At 48.1% G+C, this 21,626-nt stretch overlaps 1 protein-coding gene and 1 long non-coding RNA gene across 2 annotated transcripts in view; one reads left to right on the top strand and one right to left on the bottom strand.

Annotated features, from left to right (window-relative positions):
• LOC105740711 overlaps window positions 1-21,626 on the bottom strand; it is a 58,668-nt gene that overhangs the window by 8,209 nt on the left and 28,833 nt on the right. The window lies entirely within an intron of this gene.
• On the top strand, window positions 3,415-18,283 carry PDYN (prodynorphin). Its single transcript, XM_003273433.4, has 4 exons — window positions 3,415-4,265; window positions 5,532-5,591; window positions 13,920-14,067; window positions 16,078-18,283. The coding sequence occupies exons 3-4, from the start codon at window positions 13,939-13,941 to the stop codon at window positions 16,711-16,713; spliced, it is 765 nt and encodes a 254-aa protein (XP_003273481.1). The 5' UTR covers window positions 3,415-4,265; window positions 5,532-5,591; window positions 13,920-13,938; the 3' UTR covers window positions 16,714-18,283.

Genomic DNA, 21,626 nt, shown 5'->3' with positions numbered 1-21,626 from the left:
AGGCCTTTGCCTAAGCTGTTCCCTCTGCCTGAGATGCCCTTTCCTGCCCTCTGCCTGGAAAACTCCCACCTGAGCCTCAGTCTTTAGCTTCATGCTCACTTTCTCCAGGAAGCCTTCTCCCAACTCTTCAGCAGGCTGGCTTGGGAGCCCCTTTGCTGTTCCCACAGTATTCCAGGTCTCCTAGCCCCTACTTGCCATACTGCTGTGAGTGGCTGTTCCTATATCTGCCCCTCAGCCTGGATCGTGAGGACAAAGAGGGCAAAGTTGTGTGTGGCATGTTAAGCCCTAAGACCTCAGCACTGAGAATGGCACATTGGGATGTTTCAATATAGAAATATAGAAGAAGAAGAGGAGGGGGAAGAAGAAGAGGAAGAAGAAGAAGAAGAAGAAGAAGAAGAAGAAGAAGAAGAAGAAGAAGAAGCAGAAGAAGCAGCAGCAGCTGCAGCAGAAGGGAAAGAAAGAGAGAGAGAGAGAATGAACACAGCTTCTCACTCCCTCTTGCAGCAGCGAGGCACAAACACGACGGCTGGGGCAGTGGGAGTCTCTCACGCGCTCGCCCACCCAGCCCTGGTGTGGACATTCACGCTGGACACATGGCAGCATGAAAAGTGATTTGGGAGACTCGACGCTGACCAGAGGACCGGAACTTCATCCCACTGAAGTCCTCCTGAGTGATCCACGTTGCCTGCCGCCACTTTTCCAGGCCGACAGGTAAATAGAGAACGCACACAGAGCTCCGAGCATGAAGCAGAGCAGGGAGGAGAAGCCCAGACGCAGCGCAGCTCATGGCTGGGGCACAAGCCTGGAGTCGGATTGCCTGGGATCAGGCTGTGCTCTGCCACTTTCTAGCTGTGTGCCTTTGTGTGAGTGACTTAACTTCTCCCAGCCTCTGTTTCCTTCTCTGTAAGGTGGGGGCAGGAATTGCATCTAATGGCAGAATGGTGGGGAGAATCAGGTGTTGATTGGTGTCAAGGGTTTACAATGGGGCCTGGTAGCAGACAGCCCTTCAGACATGCTGGCTTTGTTTCTTAACTTTTCTGTCTTCCAGCCTATGCCTCCTGAATCCTACCTAATGGAATGATTTGAGGACTGGTTGTTTTAAGTATTTCCTTTTCTTTATTCTTTGCCTTTTGCCCACCTCGAGATTTGCAGTAGAGACTGGTCATGCACAGAGGGTGTGCAGGGAAGGGAGCAAGCTAGAGCTTTGGAACGAGCCCTGACATCTGTATAAAAGCTAGCAGCATCCTCCTGTCTTCAGAAGATGGCTCAGGTGCTCAGAGAGGCGAAGTATCCATCAGTTGTCACACAGTGAGGAAGCAGTGGCATCGGGATCTAAGCCCAAGTGAGCCTGGCTGAGCCATGGTACCCACCCCCAGGGCTGCTGCCCACAGGGCCAGCACCATGATTGGTGCATCACTGAGCCCAGGAGAGGGTGAGCTTTATGGCAAGGTTCTCCAGGACTAAGGGGGAAGGCTGCTCCTGGCCTCTTCCTACGTGTGTGTGTGTGTGTGTGTGTGTGTGTGTGTGTGTGTGTGTAAAGGAGTCTGTGGAAGGAGAGGAAAAGCAAATGCAGGAACTGTTTGCTCTTGAGGCGACAGTAGATTCACGGGGTGAAGGATATGAAACATCAATGGCTTAATGAGGATTGCCGATAAGTGTCTCTACTCTCACCGCCCCGACTTCCCTCTGGTGAATAACAGTCAGGAGAGGCCCCTGCTCCCCTGCTCTTCCCGTGCTTGCTGACTTCCAGCCACGGGAGCCATTGTTCTCCCTCTCTGAGTCTCTGAGTCTAAGATTATTACCAAGAGCTTATAGAGGCAGAGGTTAGGGGGAGAAGGAGGAAATGAAAAATGAGGATAGAGAGCAGCTGGAGTGAGGCTTTGGCCTTGGGGATGAAGAAGACGCTCACTCCTGGGCTCCCAGATTCCCAGGGTGGCAACGAATAGACTCCACTCATGTCCTCTGGCCACCATGCAAGAAGCCAGCCTGAGATGTGGCCAAGTGCTTGCTTGACCCTGCGCACTGGCTATCACACACTGGGCAGGGGCTTCTGCAGAGGTCACCAGGAGTCGCTTGCACCCACCAGTCAGACCCCTTGTGCTGCCTCGGGAAGAGGAGACAGGGAGGAGAAGGAAAGTGAGGCTGTGGGTCCAGAGGGGAGTGTGGCGGGGCTGCAGCTTCCAGATCTGAGGGATGGGTATCAGTTCTTCCTCCCTCCCTGGGTGGCTGGGGCCTTTCTGAACTTCTGCTGCTTTCTCCATCTGAGGACGCATTGTGAGATCCACACCACAGGTTTTCTTGTTGTGAGGATGTGATAGAATGTGGAAATGTCTGAGGCATAATAGGTGCTCAGCAAACAGCCCCTTCAACCCTCCTCCTTATGTGAGAGTTTAACAAGCCAGGTGCAGGGAGAGGAGGATGCCCAGGAGAACCTGCTGCATCAAGGCTGGAGTGATGCGGTTTATCAGGAATGATGGGAGCAGAACACTCGCTCCGTACTGGCTGCTTTAAGTGCTATTGACACATCCTCCTTTCACCCTCACAAGAGCCCAAGAGCCCCATGATACTGTTGTCCCCATTGTACAGATGAGCAATTAGAGGTTGCAGTTGGCAGCTTATCCAAGGTCTCTCCGATGGTGAGTGGCAGACCTGAGAGTCAAATTCACATCTTAAATGTCATTAAGCACAGCCTGTGTATGGAGAGGCTGAGTCCCAGAGAAGGAAACTGGCCCCACCCCTCAGTGTGGGCAGATTCAAGCCTGGGGAGAGGCAAGGGAGGGAGCAGAAACTTGGAGGATAGATCAACCTGACTTTGGATTCTAGCTAGATGACTTACTTGCTGTGTGTCTTTAGGCAAGTTTCTCAGCTGTCAAACCTCTCTTTTCTCATCTGCAAGATGGGGATAATATTAACCAACTGGCTAGGTCATGAGGATTAAGTCTGACAACTCTAGCTAACTGCCTGGTGCAGCCAGGTGCCCACAAAATGGGCGGCCCTGCCAGACTTCTGAAATAGTTGTGCCTCCCACCACAAACTGTCTGCTATTGACTGAGAAGAGAAGCATGTTCTTTTCCAAATTCAGAGACCCCCATGTTCTGGAAGATCTTTGTAGCAATGAAGCGTGCCACCTTCAAGCTGCTGCTGGTCCAGGCCAAGGGTATATTGAGGTGGGTCCATCCCTAACCCAGAGTGTGTGCTGAGGCATATTGCAGCCCATATTTTGAGGGGTTTTTCCTGCTATTCATTTTGTGTTGCCGCCAGAGGAAACTAAACTGCAGCTCCTGGCTGTCGGGGAAGAGCTGTGCTTCTGCCAGGGCTAGTGTGCCTGGCACCAGCTCAGGCATGTACCAGAGCTGAACGCCGTTTGCAGGCAAATGTACACACAAAAAGATTCCAGCACACGCGTGCACCAGCCAACACAGAGTTGCCACGGCACACAACAGCGGGCCATGCACGTGCCTGCGGACTCGGCTGTCATCTCCCCACTCTCTTCCATGATCAGAAGACTCTCTCAGCCTCTGTCTGTCTCCGCGTCTGTCTGTCTGTGGATCGGTGTGTTTTGAGTCTGACTGTCTTCCTGGTTGGTTTCCTTTTTTCTTGCTCTGTCCTTCTCTCCTTGTGTTTCTACCCTTCTCCCTATCTCCGCCATTCTCTCTGTCTCTGTTTTTCTTTCTCTTTCTCCCCTCCTTTGTATCACTCCCTAGGTCTGACATTGCCTCTTTCTCCATTTCCGATTCTCTCTGTTTTTCTCTCTGACTCTCTCTCTCTCTCTCTTTCTCTAACTCTTCTGTCTCTGTCCTTCCCTGTCTTCTTTTTTCTGTGACACTCTCCTGGAAACGCATCAAAAACTGAAGTGGCCGGATTTCAAGTGACAAACAGCACTACACCCAGAATCCGCCCCCCTCCCCAACACGGCTGCCTTCCTCCTCCACATCCCTGTCACGAAGAGAAGCCTATTGTGTCGGGCCCAGGGAGTTCGAGTTGAAGGGCCTGGGGGTCTGCGCTCTGACTGCTCTCAGCCACTTCCCCATTGGCTCCCAGCAGCCTGTGCTCAGCAAGGGCTGAGCGACAGGGGAGGCTCTCGTCCATAAAAGGGGGGAAGAGGCACCAGAACTGCCATTCGAAGGGGCTTTGGTGGTGTTCACAGCTGCCTCTTTGGCACCTCCTCCCAAGCCGGAGTCAGGGAGGCCCCTGAGCCTTGGACCAGCCACTGCCACCTCCGACCTGCTCGGCCAGAAGCTGCCCAGGGACAAAGCAGAGTGCAGGTAACATCCAGAGGGGTCACTGGAATTCTATCGCTTAGTTTTATTTGCTTATTCCTGGTCCTCTGGACCTAGAGATGGTGGGAGCTTGGGCTGGGGATTTTAGGTTTGGGTCTGATTATCTAGCAAAGGTAGTTACAGTTAGGAGGCTAGTTCACAAAAGCTAGACCAGTGAGAGACTGCTCTTTGGAATCTCCCTTTCTGCACAGTCCTGGCTTAAACAGGTGGTAAGCTCTCTCCCAAGAGGACCACTCTTTGGCTTTAGCTCCAGGGTTTCCTTCTCCTTGCAGTCTCCCACACAGCAGTTCCCATGCCATTCCCAGGGTCTGGGGAAAATGGGACACCCTGGGTGGGAGAAGTGAGAGGTTTCACTAATCAGGGTGATTTTAAAGGTCAATGAGTCTCACTGGACTTAGAGAACAATGGCTTGGGGACATTAATGAGATCCAAGGCTCTGGCATTTATCACATAACATGTACATCAATGTACGGCCAGGTTCGGCCTTTTCATTCTTTTCGGATTGTGTTTAATTGCTGACAGAGTGCTGGTTTGAGTGGCTTCTTTCGATGGAATTTGATACAGGTTGAAGTTTGGGGGTGTTTTGTTGTAAGGGAATGGGAAAAGGGAGTGACAACAAGCCAGGAGGCCCAGGCTTAGCAGGGATTTTCTTGTCCATTTTACTTGGAAAGGACTTGTTGCTCTCCCATTAACTACAGCCAGAGGAGTCTAAGGCCAGGAGGAAGCTGAAAGGGAAAGCCATTTGTTCACTGGTCCAGAGACCCATATTCAGAAAAATACCGAGTCTCAAAGTTTGATTCTAGCAAAAAGCTGATGAGTTTCAGGAAAAAAAAAAAAAAAAAGCCTGCTGACTACTCCAAGGTTGAAGAGTAAATTCTGCAACTGCTTACTTTTTCCTGGGTATCAAGAATCCCTCCAAGCTCTACAAACATTACTTAATTAAGTCTCCAGGCTTCCCAGGGAAAACAAGCTCTTTCGATTATTGGATCTGATTTCAATTCCCCTCCCACAGACTGAAAGTCTTCATTATCATCTTTCTTCCAAGGGTTGCTGAAATATACAAGGCTTGCCTTTCTAATTTGACAAGCATCCCAGTCGAGATCCATTGCAAAGCGTTGCAGAATGTCGATCCTCTTCTGTTCTTTCTCACCCCAGGCCTCCTTCCCACCCCCCTGTGGCACCTTCCTTCTCTTTTCCCCTCCTCTTCTCCCCCCAGTCCCACCACACCTTGCCTTTGTTCTATTTTTGCAGGTCATTTATCTTCAGGCTTTGAGATCTGCGTGGGGGGAGCTGTTGCAGCAGCCCGAGCCGGTGAGTTATGCTGCCTGGGGGTGGTTTGCATTCACTGACGGGATCTCAGGCCCACTGCTTTGCCCCAGCTGAGCTAGAGGTGTGATAGGTGGCAGGCAAATCCTATGTCTCTGTTGGCAGCTGGGAGGGGGATGTCACACTGGTTCCCAAGGCTATGTGGTAGAAGGCAGCACATTTTAAGGGAGCAGGCAAACGGATCAGCTCTGGGGCTATTTGAGAGATTTGTGATCTTAAAACACGTGGAAGGAGTTAAGGTTTCTTGAAGTAACTCCTGGGAGCCAGGAATTTTCCATCTGTCATCTACACGTGTGTCTCACAACACCTGAAACAGTGCTGGGCTGAAATCCCAGATCCTACCACTCACTTACTGTGTGACTTCGGAACAGTAGAAGTCCCTCTCTGAGTCTTACTTTCCTTACCTGTATGATGAGAATAATTATAATATTCACCTCCTAAGGTTATTGCAAGCCTCCAACGGGATACAGCAATATGCCTGGCATTCAGTAGGTGCTCAATAAATACTGGTATGACTGCTCAGATTTTCACTGTTCCAAAGTGGTGAGATTGGACCTTTCTCTCCATCGGTTATCATATCACTGATCATCCCACTCCATCATGCTGTGTGCTATGTCCAGGAAATATGATCTAACGTCTAATATTTTCATTTGCGGGGCTGAAGCTGCTTTCCCCTCCCCATCCCAGCAGAAGACTTTTTATTTCATCTGCTGCATCAGGATCATGAAGTCTCTTTTTGATCAATACTCCCTAACTCCCCCTCCCACTACCCACCTCCTTGGGTCATTCCTACACAATTATTGTATTTATTAGATCTCTTCCATCATTGTAAGAGAGATCAACAGTTACTGGTTCGATTTCAGCGCATGCCTGAGAAAGTGTGGTTACACAGCTGATTTCTCTCACTGTATTCCCTCATCTCAGCCCATGAATGTTGGCTAATCTTGCTGGGTCTTACAAAGTGATAAACCTGTTTCACTGAGAGCTGGCCACTGTGGTAGATGGTAAACATCGGCTGGAGACACCCAGGTAAGCCCCAGGATCAGACCCTCGAAATGGAGTGGGATCTGTTAGTGCTGTGAAGCACAGCCTCATCAGTCCCTCCCAGCCTGGAACCAGACTGATGCTCCTGGCAGGAGGACGATGGCCCAGGTCCATGAGGCACATGGCTTGGCTCAGGGGGCTCCTCCCAGAGTCCATCCAGGTCATCCCACTGGCCAGAGCGGCTGGCCACTAGATGCAGACATATGCACCGAGGCAATTTGTTGATGCATTGGCTTGAACTGCCATTTGGTCCGTGTCCTATTGCTGGACAATTTGATTTAACTTGACAGTGGTTTACTGAGCAGTTATTATGTGGCAGGGTCTCTTGCCCACTGGTCCCTAGGAACAAAGGGCAGACTCAGAGAGCAGCAGGAGGGAGAGAATCGGTGTTTGTGATTCGCACGGTAGGTCAGCATCTTGAATCAAAATCTACCCTCCCTCCCCACTTCTCTCTCTTATTTTGTTCACTTCCCTTCTCTTTTTTCCCTCTTCTTCCCCTCCTCCTCACCCCCTCCCCATCTATTCCCATTTGTCCTCTCCCCATCTCTATGTCTCATCTTGTTTTTTCTTCCCATATGGTCCCCCACCTCTCTCTGCTTTTTCTCGGTGTCTCGGTCTCTTTGTCTGTGTGTGCAGGTCTCACCTCTGCCATTCTTTTGGGCCCATGTCTTTTTCTCTGTGTCTATATCTCTAACTCTCTCTTTTTACATCTCTCTCTATGTCTCTTCATCTCCATATCTCTCTGGTTTATCCTCTTTTTGCCTTTCTCCCCATCCCTTAATTGCACCAGATAACAAAAAGGGTGGCGGTTCCATCCAAACCTTGCTCTTGAAAAACGTTCTTTTAAATATGCAGTGAATGATCCCACCAGAACCATTGCCTGCAAGGCCGTCTTTCCCTCTGGTCTCTGCACAGCAAATGCAGCCGACCACCAAACAGGACCCTCATCCGATTCTGTGCTTTGATCTTTGCTAGGCTAAAGGGTGGGTTTACTTTCTGTTCAGAACCAGAGCCTCCTTCCCATTGATCATTCGTCTTTTGTTATGATGCTAACACCTAACAAGGGGCACCGCTTTTCCAGGTTCAGGGGCTCCCTTTGCCAACCACCTGGAGACCCACAAGGGTAAACTTTACACTTCTGAGTGTGGGGCAAAAGCTCCTGAAATGGTTTCAATGTCAGGAATGTGAGAGTTTGGGAGGTTATCCAAAAGACACTTGATACATATTTAGGCCTCAGGATGGTTTGTGGCGTGGAGTCAGCAGACTGACTGAAATCTTATTCTGCTGTTGCCTTGCTTCTTGGTCTTGGCCCAGTCTTTTAGATCTAAGCCCTGTTTTCCCCATCTGGAAATGGAACTGGTAGTTCCCAACCCACTGGATTCTCTTCAAGAGAAGAGAGAAATAATTGAGATAAAGTGGACAGCAAAGAGTTTGTCCCTTCTCATAGCTACACCCTAAATGAGGAATGCGACGGACTTAGAGAATTCCAACTCTGCCATGCTCTGTGACCATGGAGAGGCACTTTATCACTTGATCCTCACCTTCGCATCTGGATCCCAAGCCTGTAATATTAGCCCCTGCCCCGTAGGGTCCACGGGAGGCACCTGGAGGGCACGAGGCTGGTGCAGAGCAGCGTCTCAGTCCTTGCTGGCTGTTAGGATGGTTGTCATTGCAGGGTCATTGAAACAATGCCATCTCTTTAGTGGGAGTCACGGTTCGGGTGTGGGAGGCTGGAGTTCTGTCTCCATTTCCCTCCTGACTCATGATATGACCTTAAACAAGTGACTTCTTTTCTACCTTTTCCCATTTCCTCTCTCATTAAATAGGGATAATCATATGCGCTAAAGTGCTCAGAGAGATAATTGCAATGTTAAATCAAGCCATTATTATTCCATGCTGGCTTTTTAAATAAAAACACTTGCGGCTCCTCTGAGCCCTCAGCTGACTACAATATAGAAATATCATCGAGGAGCCAAGAGGTCAAAAAGATCGTTCCCTTTCAAGGAACTCTGGGCCCTGGGTGAAAAGAGGGTCTACTTTGTGCTGGCACTTTAAGCGGTGCTGTCTCAGTGCAGGAAGATGATACACCCCAATCACAGATGAGAAGACTGAGGCTTGTGGAGGAAGTGGCACCAAATGACCACAGATCCCATGCCTTTCCCTGTCGAGGAAAAGGAGAATCCCAAGGCGAGCTTCCCCAGGTCCTCTCAGTATTTGCCGGGAGAGCAGCTCAGGCAACTACAAAGGGCTCAGGGCTGAAGAACGGGGCCAGTTGCTTCCTGCCTCTTCCATCGGGAAACCCACCTGACCTCCTGGTAAGAGATCCATCCACTAGCAAGGCATAAAAAATGTTTTATTATTTGAGAATATGTTCACGTGCCTGAGGACTCAAGAAAATTAGCTTAAAAACTATTAGAATCATAAAATGTTTATAAAACCAGTGAAAGTACGGTCAGCAAACCTTGTCTGTAAAGGACCAGAGAGTAAATATTTTGGGCTTTCTTGGCCCTACAGTCCCTGTTTCAACAATTAACTCAGCTTTTGCTGCATGAAAACAACCACAGACATAGACGCAAACAAAGGGGCATGGGTGTTGTATTAGCCAAGGTTCTCCAGGGAGGCAGAACCAACAAGGTGTGCCCACCCACGGAAAGAGATTTACCTAAGGAATTGGCTCATGCAATTAGGGAGTCTGGTGAGTCTGAAGCAACCCCACCTGTTAGGGGAGAATCACCCCACTGCCCCATCAGCCCCTCTTTCCCCTACTGGGCTGTTACAAAGCACCCGAGGTAGCGGCTGAAAAAAAGCTTCACAAACTGCCAAGTGCAGGACTTTTCCTTGTGTGGTCTCTGGGTCCTCGGCCAAGTCTGTGAAAGAAGACCATGCAGGCCCTCCATCAGGGCCAGATGCTGACATCACGCCTCCCGCTTACCAAGGGGGCTTGCTTCCCACTTCTCATCCTGATGATGGGCAAAATTCCTTTCCTCCTTGGCCTATCCCTAATCAGACATGATAGGCAGGCAGGGCTCTCTCTTACGTATGACTTCCCAGCTCCATTCCTTGGCAAATCCCCATCAGAAAGGTCGAAATGCTTCCCCTGGGGCCCATCTGACATTGTTCAGTAATGTATTTATCCTATAAAAGGAAGGAAATAAGATCACCTATGAAATTGTGAGGGCCAATGTGTCTCTACTAGGGTCCCCTTTTAACCCGGAGGGATCTGATCATGATCCCAACTCCCCCATTCATGACTCCAGGTGAACTTGGATGAGCAAGTTCCCCTTTCTCAGCCTCAGTCTGGCCCTCTGTAAAATGGGTATTAAAAAAAAACATGCACCTGTAGGGTTGCTGTGAGGATTGGAGCTAATATGTAAAAAGCAGTAATGCACAGCCTGGCACCCAGTAGGCTCCTGAGAATTGGTGGCTGTTGCTGGGTTGACAGGATCATGGATGAAGGGCACTCAGCCTAGACCAACACCCAGCAGGCCCTCCATCCACGGCAGTGAGTCATGCAGCAGCATTTTTTGTTTCCGCAGTGTGCCAAGCTCTTTATGATCTCTCCTTTTTGCCCTCTTCTTTTCCTATCTCCTACAGCTCAATTAAGACTAGACTGGAGCCTTCATACTCCACTCTCCAAAGCACCTACTATGTGCCAGGTGCTTCAAATGTGATCATTTATTTAGTTCCTATGCCCACCCTCTGAAGCATTATTTTTAGCCCCATTTTGTAGCTGAGAAAACTGAGGCACAGTAAAGCTAAGTCATTTTCCTAAAGTGGTGGGTAAGTGGTGGGCTGAGACCTGAGCCCACGTTACTGACCATTTTGTGATCCTGCTTCAGGGTCAGGAAAGAATTTGAGGTCCTACCTCTCCTTTCTCACCAGCTGTGTCCCTCCCACCCCATGCTGCTTCTCCAAGTTAGAGTGGGTAATTCAGGGGCTGCAGACTCACATGTCTGTCAGGCAGTCGGCAGTGAGGGAAGCCCCGGGTGGTTCCGCAGGTGGTGATGGGCAGTATGGCTCTTCCTCTGTGACCGTTGCCATATTGGAATACAGGCTCAATGTCCCCAGGCCTTTTGTTTTTTCAAGACAAATTGAAAATTGAGATTTTTTTTAAATGTAAAAATTTCCTGATTTTAAAATATTGTCTGTTTATTTTCATAACTAATTGGTGTGCAGCTCCTGCTCTCATTCTAGCCCTGTATGAGGTACTGGGACACCATTCATTCATTCATTCATTCATTCATCAATCACTCAAACTTCCTTAGTCTTCCAGTCACATTTAGATCAAATGCAAACTCTCCCTTGGCCTATGAGGGCCAGCATTATCCATCCTCTGCCCACCTGTTTGCTTTTCCACCACAGTCTCTCCCTTATGTCCCTTCATCCACCCTGGCCTTTTGTCATCCTCAAGCACAGCACACTTGCACCTCAGTGACCCCCTACCTGCCCATAAGGGACTCAGACAGGTAAGTGGTAATTTTGTGATGGAGCCAGCATAGGAGGCTGTGGGAGCTCAAAGGAGGGAACTAATCCAGACAGACTTCCTGGAAGAGGCAACTGAGGCTGAGTTTTGAATAATGAGTAAGAATTAGCCAGGTCAAAGTGTGATGGGAGTGGATGAGTGGGGTGAGAAAGATGTTCCTGGCAGAGGAAACCCTGTGTGCAAAGGCTTGGAGGGTGGGGTGCGTGAAGCATTTGTTTTGAAATTGCACGTGGTTTGGTCAAGCCCAGGATGGGCAGAACTCACATCCAATCTGTCTGGGTGCTGTGTACTTGCTGGGATGCCTCAGACAGACTATGTGATCTTTCTGTGTCTCCATTTTCTCATCCATGAGTGGGGAGAATATTAGTCCCAGTCTTATGGAGTTGTCATAAGGACTCCCTTACAATAAGATACACACAGTTCTGAGCACAGGGGCAGGCACACAGGGAGCACTAGCAAATGTCAGCTGTTGGTATTAGGAGAGCCTGGGGGTGCTAGGTGATGGGGACAAGCTTCCTCTGGAAGCCAGTGGATACAGGGCAGAAGTGCAGTCAGATCTGCATTTCAGAAGGGTTCCCCAGATGCTGCGTGGAAAGTGTCTAGGAGGGAAAGATTGGAGGCCACTCCAGAACCAGGTGGAGGGTCCACCTGGAGGGAGAAGCTGGAGGCTGGAGATGACAGGACTGAAGGGGCCTGGGCAGTACACAGCGGTTACGAAGGTAGCTCTGGAGCCAGACAGCCTGGTACGAATCCCAGCTTTGCCACTTACTCACTGTAGAATCTTGGCAGGCTCTAGAATCTTAACTCAGTTTCCTCATCTGTAAAGTGGGCATGGCAATAGCACCGATGCCATAGAGTTTCTGTGAATATGTATGAGTTAATCCATGAGAACTGCTCAGAACATCGTGAGTACTTAATTACCATCAGATCAACCAGAATTATCATTAAATATAAAGTTAATGAATGAAAGACAAGGATGCCAACACTATTTTTGCCTGAGATAAAGAGATCTTAACGTGAGTCCCCTACCTTAGCAGCTAAGCTGTGTGGGAAGCCTTCAGCCAGGAGTTAGGTGGTGAATGAAGTTGCTCTAGAAATTGTAGTCATTAAGTGTAGGGGGTCAAACAGAACAGGCCTTGCACCCCAGCTTCACTATTCGAGGTAGAACATGGGCAATTCACCAGAACAGAAGTGCCCACTTCCCTGAAGGAATAAATGAGGCGATGAGTTGAAGAACTTAGAGCAGTAGGGGTCTGATAAGTGGCGACTGGGATCACTATTAAGCATGCTCTGGTGGGAGAGCCTACTGCATGTTTTAACGGGGAGACCCTGCTCTGGCTACAGCATGGGGTTCTGGGGCCCGTGGAGTGGAAGCTTCAAAACACTCTGAACACCTGAGCAAACAAGGCAGTTTGCAGGGATGGGGAAGTTGGAGGAAAAGAGGACAGCCATTTCTGAGAGTAGATTGGTGGTGTCAGGTTACAAAGACCATGCTGGGCAAAGCGTGAAGCCCTGGCCAGGGTGTGGTGGGGTGTCTTAGAGGATTCCAATTGAAAGAACTGTACTGTGCCCTCATAAATCAAATATCAAGGACTCGAGTCTTGATATCTGATTTATAAAGGGCTGACTATGAAACAGACACCTTTTTTTTTTTTTTTTTTTTTTTTTTTTGAGATGGAGTCTCACTGTGCCACCCAGGCTGGATGGTAGTGGCACGATCTCTGCTCACTGCAACCTCTACCTCCTGGGTTCAAATGATTCTCCTGCCTCAGCCTCCTGAGTAGATGGGGTTACAGGTGCATGCCACTCTTCCCAGCTAATTTTTGTAGGAAGGAGGAGCAGCTCATCTAGCCTAGGCAATCAGGGAGAGCTGCCTGGATGAAGTAATATCTAATCCAGGACCTAAATGACAGGTAACAGAAGAGGAGATGAAGGGTTCTCCAGGCAGAGGGAACAGCATGTGCAAAGGCCTGGGGGTGGGTCAGAACCTGATGCATTCATTAAGGGAATTGCAAGAAGCTGATGTGGTTGGAGCCCAGAGCTGAAGTGTGAGATTGTAGGAAAGGGACTGAGGGTGCCCTGACATTTAGGCAGAAGGGCCAGCCTGACCCCACCCAATGGGTCTGTTCACAGAATTGATATTGCCAAGACGGGCATTTCAGGGTGGGAGGGAGGAATCAAAGAAGGAACTGGAGGCAGGCAGGGAGGCCGGCAGGGAGAGGGAGTGAAGATGGAGCAATGGCCAAGGTCAGTGACAGTACCAGAGTGGGAGAGAAAAATTCTGAAGCCCTCACACAGCCGAAAGGACTGACATGGGACAGCCTGGGACACAGGGACAAAGACCTCAGAGAACTCAGAAAAGCATTTAGCCAAGTATCTTCTGGCTTGGCGGGTGGCCAAAGTGGGTTTTGAAGTCTGAAAGACCCAGAGCAAGTCGTGGCTTGTCCACTTCCTAGCTGTGTGCAACCACTTCCCAGCTCTGAGCCTCAGCTTCCTCATCTGTCGAATGAAACTAGCACAGCCCACATTGAAGAACTATTGTGCAGATTGAAAGTGAATGTGCAGGAAAGCTCTGGGTATACAGTGGGCACTCATTCCCTTCCTTGACTCTTGGCTTTGGGCCTCCACTTTACATCCCTGGGCCTCTGTTTTCTTGACTGTAGAATGGGAATCAGAATGCTTTGCAGTGCTGTGGGTAGGAGTTAAAGAGATGACTTTGTGGGCTCAGAACACAATCTACAGAGTGGTGATCACAGATTTCATTATCTTCTCTTTCTTCCTCCCAGCAGGAATTGCTGAGACAGGATGGCCTGGCAGGGGCTGGTCCTGGCTGCCTGCCTCCTCGTGTTCCCGTCCGCCATAGCGGACTGCCTGTCGCGGTGCTCCTTGTGTGCTGTAAAGACCCAAGATGGTCCCAAACCTATCAACCCTCTGGTAGGTTTCAGGCAAGGTTCTTCAATGCCCAGGTCCTGGGACCTGTGTGAGGCAGCCCAGAGAGGGGAGGTTGTAGGCCTGGGCAGCTGTGTGCTGTCCTTTAGATCCATCCCACCTGTGCAGGGTGGTGAGTGTCCTGCCCCGTAGATGGCCTGGACACCAGCGGCTGCTGTGTCCCCACTCCAGACTTCACCACTGTGGGTTCACTTAGGCCAGGACAAGAGACTCAGGTGTCCAGGGAGAGTGATGTCCGGCAACAGGGAATGTCATTTCTGAGGTGGTGCTGATTTCGGCAGTCAGCAGCTCTAGATTGACTATTTAGGGCTTCTTTTTCCTGGCTGATGAGCACCTCCAAATCTAGACAGTTCCATGAGGGGAGCTGTCTCCAGCACCCTTAAATGCAAAGATCTGGCTGACAGGATCAAAGCTTTGACCCCTCTCCTGGGCCTTAGTGCCTCTTGGCCCTAACTTGTTGGCTTTGCTTTGAGTTAATTTCCTCCACATGTCCCTCCCATGACAGCAGAAAGGCTGGAATAGAAGTACCAAGGGCATAGGGACAGAACACAGACTTTGATTCTGTCCCTTTCTAGCTCCATGACCTTGGAACTCCCTCTCTGAGCCTCGGTTTCTTCATCTGCACAATGGAGGTGATTCCATGAGACAGTGAAAGAAGTTATTTATTTGTTTACTTTTTCCGAGACAGGGTCTCACTCAGTAGCCCAGACTTGAGTGCAGTGGCGTGATGTCGGCTCACTGAAACCTCTGCCTCCCGGGTTCAAATGATTCTCCTGCCTCAGCCTCCCGAGTAGCTGGGACTATGGGCACCCACCACCACGCCCGGCTAATTTTTGTATTTTTCGTAGAGACGGGGTTTCACCATGTTGGCCAGGCTGGTCTTAGACCCTTGACCTCAAGTGATTTGCCCACCTTGGCCTCCCAAAGTGCTGGGATTACAGGCATGGGCTATCAAGCCCTGCCAGAAGTTATTTATTATTTATTTATTTATTTATTTATTTATTTATTTATTTATTTATTTTTGTTTGAGACAGAGTCTTGCTCTGTTGCCCAGGCTGGAGTGCGGTGGCACTATCACAGCTCACTGCAACCTCTGCCTCCTGGGTTCAAGTGATTCTCGTATATCAGCCTCACGAGTAGCTGAGAATACAGGTGCACACCACTACACCCAGCTAATTTTTCTATTTTTAGTAGAGATGGGATTTTGCCATGTCTACCTGGCCGGTCTCAAACTCCTGGTCTCAAGTGATCCGCCGGCCTTGGTCTCCCAAAGTGCTGAGATTACATGCATGAGCCACTGCACCTGGCAAAATAAGTTATTTAATACATAATTCTAGCCACTGAGAGATGCACACAATGGGCCAGGTCCTGCCCATGCCCAGTCTCAAAGAGCACCGTGTTTAAGCATGAAGACTCATGGAATTGGACTGCCTGGGTTCAAGTTCCAGTATTCTTTGCTATTGTCATCGTCATTATGATTGAATGCTCCCAATGGCCCTATGAAGTGATGCCATTGCCCCCCACCCCAGGCCTGATGAACACTCCCATGTCCTCTCCTGTGTGTTCTCTGCCATGCTGCACTTCTTTGTCCCACTTTACCAAGAGTTAGCAGTGTGCTTCACACCTGCGGAAGCCTGGGAGAGAATTTGTATTTTTAATGGAGATGGGGTTTCTTGTCTGGGAGTCAGAAGTGGAAGGGGAAAGGTGAGCACACAGAACACTATGGGAAGATCTTACTTCCAATTCTGGCAATTGCCACCTGCAGCCATGTGTCCTGGGTCTAAAGCCATTTCACCTCTCCAAGTCTGTCTTCTCTTTCTCACAGGCACAAAGTCCCCTACCTTTATGCACCACCAGTAGTATGAACATGGGTAGCCCAGGGCTTAGCAGTGGCGTTCATTTTGGTTTTCTCGGACACTGGACAGGGTAGCCTGGGGCAGACCAGTGCATGTGTTTTGATCATTTGCCGCTGTGGTCTTTTTGGGTCTTTTGCAGATTTGCTCCCTGCAATGCCAGGCTGCCCTGCTGCCCTCTGAGGAATGGGAGAGATGCCAGAGCTTTCTGTCTTTTTTCACCCCCTCCACCCTTGGGCTCAATGACAAGGAGGACTTGGGGAGCAAGTCGGTTGGGGAAGGGCCCTACAGTGAGCTGGCCAAGCTCTCTGGGTCCTTCCTGAAGGAGCTGGAGAAAAGCAAGTTTCTCCCAAGTATCTCAACAAAGGAGAACACTCTGAGCAAGAGCCTGGAGGAGAAGCTCAGGGGTCTCTCTGACAGGTTTGGGGAGGGAGCAGAGTCTGAGCTGATGAGGGATGCCCAGCTGAACGATGGTGCCATGGAGACTGGCACACTCTATTTCGCTGAGGAGGACCCCAAGGAGCAGGTCAAACGCTATGGGGGCTTTTTGCGCAAATACCCCAAGAGGAGCTCAGAGGTGGCTGGGGAGGGGGACGGGGATAGCATGGGCCACGAGGACCTGTACAAACGCTATGGGGGCTTCTTGCGGCGCATTCGTCCCAAGCTCAAGTGGGACAACCAGAAGCGCTATGGTGGTTTTCTCCGGCGCCAGTTCAAGGTGGTGACTCGGTCTCAGGAAGATCCGAATGCTTACTCTGGAGAGCTTTTTGACGCATAAGCACCTCTCTTCATGGAGTAGAGTCAGGAGCATCCCCTGACACCTTTTCAGGTTGAAGTGCACTCATTCATCCTCTTGTATGTGCCCCTTCCTCATGCTCAGCTCAGCATTGTGTTCAAAATATCCAAGAACAGCCTATCTCTCTTCTGCCTGGGAGTATGTTATTTCTCTGGAGTCTGTGATGGGGAAGGGTGGATGTCCCTTCCCCACAATGGGCTTAGTGCTTGGCTCCGACACCTAGACTCTAAAACTACCAGCAGCGGCAGCAGCAGCGGCAGCGGCAGTTTGTGATCTCAGTCCTTCCAACCTGTTCACGTGACTCCTCAATTCCAGGGAACCAGAGCGACGTGTTCTTTGTACCTGTAGGTCTATGATCTCCAAACTTAACCGATCACATGCCCCTCTCAGAAGAAATATGAGCATGCTCCCTCATGCAGATAGTATATGCATCATAAACAAAGAGTAAACTTTAAAATAAGGTAAATAATCATACACAGAAATCCTAACATTATATTCCCAAATCTCAAAAGATCTCCTGTGCACCCCACTTTGGAGATGATGCTTTAGGTATAAAGCTTAAACATTGCCTTATATTGAATCAGGAACCCTTACAGTAGAGGGTCCAGTCTTCTAGTGGGTTTAATGTTTAGTCAGTGTACTCTGAGTCCTCATTGTTCAGAAAAGCACCTCTTGAAGAACTGACTTCCTGAACTCCCAGTCATGTTGGTACCCTGGACAGTGCCCAACTCCTTACAGAAGGGAGTGAAAACCCCCTTCGGAAATGATTGAGAGCAGCCTCTTGAATGCCTAAATGATCAAGGAGGGAGAAAGGCAAACCAATTTGTTCTGTGCAACAAACTCAAAATGTGGACCAGTTCCCTCAGCCCTCATTAAACTAATTAAACTGATCGGTATCATGCCTCTACTCCATGGTGAACTGAAGCAGAGTCAAGTTGATGAAGTTAAGCACAGCCATGTTCTTGAGCAGCTGAATTGGCTGCCAGGAGTCCAAGCCATCTGGCCCAACATATGCACTGGGCATTGGGTAAGGGACTCCAGAAGCAGCAGCTAGAAAGAGAAAAAGGCCCTCTTCAATCCCCATGATGCTTCTTTCCTCTTAATGTCTCAAAATAAAACCAGAAAGAGAAAAAAAATGATGAAGTACTTGAGGCCAAATGAGTTCCCTTGATTCAAATAACCCTGAATCAGAGGCAGAGACCTCCTGATGTCTTGGTTTCTATCAAAGCCCTCTCTCTCTGTCTCTCTCTCTTTTGCTCCCTCATTCCCAGCCACTCTCTTTTTGTTTGTGAGTCCAGGAGATGGGGCTGGATAGGAGAGGAAACAGGCTTGAGTTTGGATAATTTGTATAAGATGCTGCTGAGCACATCTCTTCATGCGCAGTCCCCAGGTATCTGATGATGTTCTGAAATGGATAGATTGTTTTAGAGTTATTTTGTGTGCTTTAAAAAAGTCCCATTTAGGCAATTTACTTGGAGTTTGCTTAGCCTTTAATAGGCTTGTGTAATTTCCTGCTCCTCCAGTACAATAAATAAAAGAAACATGCTGATGACTTGGTGGGTTTGTGTGTATGTGCACGTGCACGTGTGTGTGAGCCTCAGTCCTCAGAGATAAAAAAAAAATTTGCAGAAAAGAGTGCTAGGGAATAAAGAAGAGTTACACACACACACACACACACACACACACACACATATATTCAGGTTGGAAAACCAAGTGTGGGATAACAGAAAGAGCAAAAACTGTGGAGTGTCACAGCTTTAAATTGGAACATTGGATCTGTGCGACCTTGAGTAAGCCATTTGGTTTCTCTCAGCCTTAGTTCCCACCTCCATAAAATAAAGACGAATAGTGCCAATTTTGTAGAGTTGCTGTGAGGATTAGATGAGCTCATATATGCAAAGATCCTGGTACACAGTAGGTGCTCAGTAAATGAGTTTTCTTCCCTATATTGTCTTAAGGGATGGTGACAAAGCTTGAGCATTGAGCAACACAATGAGGAGAGTGGGGAGAGGTGCTGCAGAGGGAGTCTGCATCCCACATAATTCCCATGGGCTGCTTTCTATGCTAGATGACCAGGACAGGAGATAGAGACATGTTCCCAGACAAGGATGAGTGAGTTAGGGATGGAGGATGCTGTAGCCATGGGTTGGAATAATGTCCTTTACTAAAATGACATTTTGCATTAAATGTTGTTGATGAGATGTCTTTAAATAGGATGAATGTGAGATTTAATGGCTACGGACCTCATGGGTTCCATTTGGTCATTGGCTTTCTGAATGACTTCATAGAAAATGCAGGGTGAGGAAGGTCTCATTCATTCTCTCGTTCATTCAACAGACTCTTAATTAAAGGTCTACTGTGTTTGGCATGCCTTTTGCTAGGTGGTGGAAGTATAGAAAAATGAAATGGACAAAATCTCTGCTGTTATGGAACTAACAGTCTAGTAGGGGAGACAAACACATAGACAAAAATATAAGTCAATCATTAAAAATAATGGTAATTGTTGGGAAATAGTTGGGATGTGTAGATAAAGGATAACAAGGGTAGGGGAGAAACCTCCCTAGGGTATTTAGGAAATCCTTCTCTGAGGACCGTGTCATTCTTGATATTCATAGGATCATCAAAATGGAAGGAACCTAAGGCTTGGGTTCATCTTATCCATCCACCTACCCTGTGCCAAAATTGACACATTGATAGGAAACTTTAATCTGCTTGAATACTTTTGTTGACTTGGATTCCACAACATATTCGTATTCCTCAATGATTCAGTGTTGGAAAGTTCCATCTTTATGTCAGGTTGAAGTTCAGGTTTCTGTTATTTTTACCCACTGAGTCCTGATCCTGTTGTCAGTAGCCTGGGAGATTCTCCAGGGAAGAACTGTCTACCACTTGAAAACAAATGACTCCTAACTCTCTCAAATGGGTTAAACAAAAAAACTACAACAACAAAATACAAGTAATTTGTTGGTTCACATAAATAAAAATTCCAGGGATATTTAGCTTCAGGTAGAGTTTGATCAAAGGACTCAATAAGGATATCACGATCTCTGCATCCCTAGGCTCTCTTCTCCACTGTATTGGGTTCATTATAAGGCTCTATATGCTTTTAAGATGACTGGCAGAAGCTCTGGGTTATACCCGCATGCTATTTTCACTGCAATCTCAATCAAAGATTCATGACATCTCATTGGCTTTAATTGGGTCATGTGTCCCAACCTGAGCTCATGCCAATCATTGTGGACAGATGGATGTGATGCTCTATTTGATCAGGACTGAATCACATGGACACCACTGGAGCCAGGGATGGGTTCAACCCCACTCGAAATAGTGGGGAAGGAAGTGGGTGGTTCTCAAGAAGAAAATGGAGCATGGATCCCAGTAGGAGAGCAAATGAATACTAGACCTCCTAGGGCATAGAGTAGGAATATGTTGTGGAATCCAAGTCAACAAAAGTGTTCAAGCAGATTAAAGTTTATTATCAATGCATCAATTTTGACATAGTGTAGGTGGATGCCAGTGAGTAAGGGGAACTGGTGGGGGTTGGGGCCAATTGGAGAGTATATGCTGTGGGAAATGTGGCCCTAGAATGGCAAAACCTTCTCTGATTTCCAAGAGACTGCAGAGATTGCTCAATATACATATGACATTTCTGTTTTTCAATCTCTAGGCAGGTAATTGTTTTAAAGTACTGAGTAAGACAAACAATAACATGTTTAGGATAAGACACATCACCCTCTCACCACTATTTTGTGAGTTCTTCCTAAATCTTTTTTTATGGGAAATACTTTTTTTCATTTTTAGTACTTTTCCCCTTATGCTATGGACTGCAGAACACTGTTGTTCTGGACTTTCTTTTCTGGACCGATTTCATTTGGTCATAAGATGGAAAAAGCATGGTGGGAGCCACAGAGAACTGGGTTCAGATTCTGCTTCCCGGGGTGACTCTGAACAAGTCCCTGAATGCCACTGTGCCTCAGTTTCCAGTCTGTCAAATGGAGAGAAAAATAGTGATTTCACTGGGTTCAGTAATATATTCAGTAATATGAAGTGCACCTGATACATAAGAGGTTTATGATTCCTAACTATCTCAAATGGGTTAAACAAATAAACAACAAAAAAAGCCCAAGTAATTTGTTGGTTCACATAAATGAAAAACTGAGGGATATTTAGCTTCAGGTAGAGTTTGATCAAGGGACTTAATAAGGATATCATGATCTCTGCATCACTAGGCTCTCTTCTGCTCTATGTTGGGTTCATTCAAGGTCCTATGTGATTTTAAGATGACTGGTAAAAGCTTTGGGTTATATCCGCATGCTATTTTCACATTTTTGCTTCCTCTTAAAGGGGTGTGCCTCTGATTATGGTATCTCTGATGTCACCTGAGTGAGGCACACACCTGTTGAAGGGACAAAATTATGCTGGTGGTAAGAAAAGGGTGAAATTAATTTTTTTAATAGAGCTGTAACGTATGTGCTATAAAAGTGTGCTTAAATGTGGCACTCAATGGAGCCTCACATTTGCATACACCTGTGTGGTCACCACTCAGATCACACTATAGAACATTTCCAGCACCCAGAGGGCTCAAGGAGATCATTTTAATAGGCTGTTTGTGGGGGATGTGGAGCAAGCCAGAGTTAGAATTGGAATAAAAACATTGCAGGCCTTGTGGATTACTGGTTCTTTGTCCATGCTACAAAGGCCACTGTGCAGTGATCACAGAGTAGGCATTGGTTAAGGGATTCCAACATCCCGGTAACCTTCAAAGAGCACGTTACTAATAAGCACACGGTTTCCACGACAACGCCGTACATCATCACTAGCGAGGAAAGTCTTGTCATAATGATCACGACAATCATTATGATCCCTCAGATTTGGAACACCCCGCCCCCACCCCC

Source organism: Nomascus leucogenys, chromosome 13 (assembly GCF_006542625.1).
Source record: "Nomascus leucogenys isolate Asia chromosome 13, Asia_NLE_v1, whole genome shotgun sequence".
In the NCBI taxonomy this organism is placed as follows: domain Eukaryota; kingdom Metazoa; phylum Chordata; class Mammalia; order Primates; family Hylobatidae; genus Nomascus; species Nomascus leucogenys.
Note: the sequence above shows the minus strand (reverse complement) of the source record. Positions and strands in the feature narration are given on the sequence as shown.

What these genes read in the sequence shown, in the direction of transcription:
- PDYN (XM_003273433.4), top strand. Translation starts at nt 13,939, where the DNA reads ATGGCCTGGCAGGGGCTGGTCCTGGCTGCCTGCCTCCTCGTGTTCCCG. An exon ending in CCAAACCTATCAACCCTCTG is followed by an intron (nt 14,068 to 16,077) that starts GTAGGTTTCAGG and finishes GGTCTTTTGCAG; the next exon opens with ATTTGCTCCCTGCAATGCCA.